The sequence below is a fragment of the Vigna radiata genome, chromosome 5 (genome assembly GCF_000741045.1).
Source record: "Vigna radiata var. radiata cultivar VC1973A chromosome 5, Vradiata_ver6, whole genome shotgun sequence".
Lineage (NCBI taxonomy): Eukaryota > Viridiplantae > Streptophyta > Magnoliopsida > Fabales > Fabaceae > Vigna > Vigna radiata.
Window position 1 is genome coordinate 34976139 of NC_028355.1, and position 2724 is coordinate 34978862.

Below are 2724 nucleotides of genomic sequence, written 5' to 3' on the forward strand. Positions count from 1 at the left end.
TCAACCAAAAAATCACTGCAACATTTATTTGAAGCTGTTCATGTCGATTCCGAGAGGATCCTGCAACAAACAGTTTGTTACGAAAAGAGGTTGTCATGGACAATTTCAGTTTCATGGGGCTATGCTGTTCAAGTGTTCCAGAACAACATGGTTTTGCCAGAGGTTGTGAGAGTGGAGAAAACATTCAAACAATGGAAGGAAGGAAATGTTTTGTTAGGAACATATACTTTCAACACAAGAGAACTTCACCCTGACCCATGTAAAAGACCCACCATTTTCTATCTAGATAAAGTGTCTTCTGGCAAAGATGGCATCACAAGCATTTACAGGAAACATTTTCAAAATTGCACATACAAGGGACCAATGCAGAAATTGAACGTGATCAAAGTTGCTACAAATAAGTTATACATTGACAACAAACAGGTAAGCTATAAATTGAACACTTGCATCTCCTTTTCTTCAGATTTGGTCTAATAATTACATCCGTGATACTGATAATATATTTATTACATTAACTATTTTTTTGCCTAAGTTGCAGACTCCGAGAAGGCACTGTTGTGATGTGTTGCCCTCTAATGCTGGTGACTTAATGGAAGTTGCAATCAGAGAATGCAGATATGAAGAACTGATTTACATGCACTGACTGACGTTAAACTATTGAAGACTGCTGCTTATAGAGAAAGCAAGAGATTGCGTAAGGAAACTTGCAATCTAGAATTGAAACTTTCATACTTGCTTACACAGCTTTTATTGAAATTGTAACGATTGACACTAATTCAATGTAGTGTCTCTCGGCATAATTTTGTTTTAAAGAGTTCATCTATCAGATAGGTTCAACATCAACATAAAAACACCAACAATGTAGTTTTAGGAGTTTTCCCTTCCAAGAGTGTTTTTTGTGGATATTTTTTCCATCTCTTTTAATCAATAACATTTTCATCTTTATTTCTAAAGTTAAGTTTCAATTCTTTCTTAAATAATCAGTAATTGAGAATAACTCTTATTACTATATAATATAATATTTGGTTGGATTTGATTTATGTGTAATTTTTTTTTTCTCTTAAAATCAATTTTTAATTGATAGAGATAAGAAAGTAAAGTATGATTAAATTGTCCTTGACGTTCCAACTGTAAGAAGATGAAGATGAAGGTGCAGAGACGTGACTAGTGTAGGAATAAAATGGGAAATAAAATTTTTACAGAAGTGCAGTAAGGAAAAGAGGAGGTGCTGGAAGAAGCGACCCAAGAGAATTCAACTTATTAAACATATTCAATTAGCTTAGGGTGTTTCCTGCACCTTCAAAATTCTTTCCCTCTGCATCTCTAATCAAATTTATTTATTGAGAAATTATGTGATGAACATCGAATGAAGCATGGAAAGTTTTGACTTCTTTGTTGAGTGTTTTATACCCTATTTCAAACAATTAATTTTATATAAAATTGCAAACAATTAATTTTAATTCAAAAAAATGTAATTAATTAAAAAATTTATATAATTACGAAAACCTAATATTTTATCAAAAAAAGTAAGAAAATATCTTAAAATTAAAAAAAAATAAGGGTTAAATATGTTTTTAGTTTCTATACTTTGGACGATTTTGGTTTTAGTCCCTCTTTCAAACTAAGGTACAATTTAGTCATTCAACTTTAGAAAACTTTGGTTTTAGTCCTTTTTACCAAATTTTTTTAATTTTATTTGTTATTTCAAAAGCGTTTCTCAGTTAACATTGAAGCAAAAATGTGTCAAACAGTGTAAACAATCCAAATGCTATAATGAAACGTGTTTGAAACAACAAATAAAGTTAAAAAAATTTGGTAAAAAGGACTAAAACCAGAGTTTTCTAAAATTGAAGGACTAAATTGTACCTTAATTTGAAAGAGGGACTAAAACCAAAATCTCCCCAAAGTATAGGGACTAAAAACATATTTAACCCAAAAAATAAAAAAACTATAAAATAAATAAAACATTAAATAATGAAAAAAATTATAATCAATTTAATTAATTCATTAATATATTATTACAAATAAAAAACTATAAATTCTTTAAAATTAAAAAAATTAAAATAAATATTAAATATTTACAAACTAAATTATTTCATTCAAAATAAATATAATTAATTTAAATATTTATATAAATAAGTAATTAATTAAAATATAACAATTTAATTAAAATAAAAATGAAAAAACTATAAAAAAACGTAAAATAATTCAAATTTGTGACATCCCAAAATATATAGCCAAGTATATATATGGAATTCAACAAATATAATATGAGAAAGCATTACGAGTTAACATATGACAGTATCAAATATACAATCATCCAAAATATAGGCAGAAATTTCAAATTTTTTACAAGTTTAAGAGTATTTAAAAATACAGATGTGTTTGAAAGGTCCTAAGAGCTAGGGACTAAGTCTTCATGATCCTTCAGTGCTTGCTGCGCGTCACCAGCTACTGCTCACATCTAAATGATTGGATGATCATCGCAAGGGGGAAGGCAAGCACATACAACACATACATTGCAAGGGTAAGCTAGGTTGAAAAGCATGCAAGATAAGTCCAAAAGCAAACTAACATATACATAACAGCATGCACACAAGCAAGTAAGTAAACATTCTATCAGATTATACATTAAATGGAACTAACTATCATTTGTACAATCACACACATAACATGCAAAGACCATAACACAATACAGACTAAGACTGAACGCATTTTGTTGAT

At 29.0% G+C, this 2724-nt stretch overlaps 1 protein-coding gene across 1 annotated transcript in view; it reads left to right on the forward strand.

Moving 5' to 3' along the window:
• The window catches only part of LOC106760663, a gene marked incomplete in the record, with an annotated part of 2124 nt that extends 1186 nt beyond the window's left edge, over window positions 1–938 (forward strand). Inside the window, 2 exon segments of the mRNA XM_022781592.1 lie at window positions 1–423; window positions 539–938. Coding sequence (XP_022637313.1) covers window positions 1–423; window positions 539–643 — 528 coding nt within the window.
• Window positions 939–2724: the final 1786 nt, after the last annotated feature.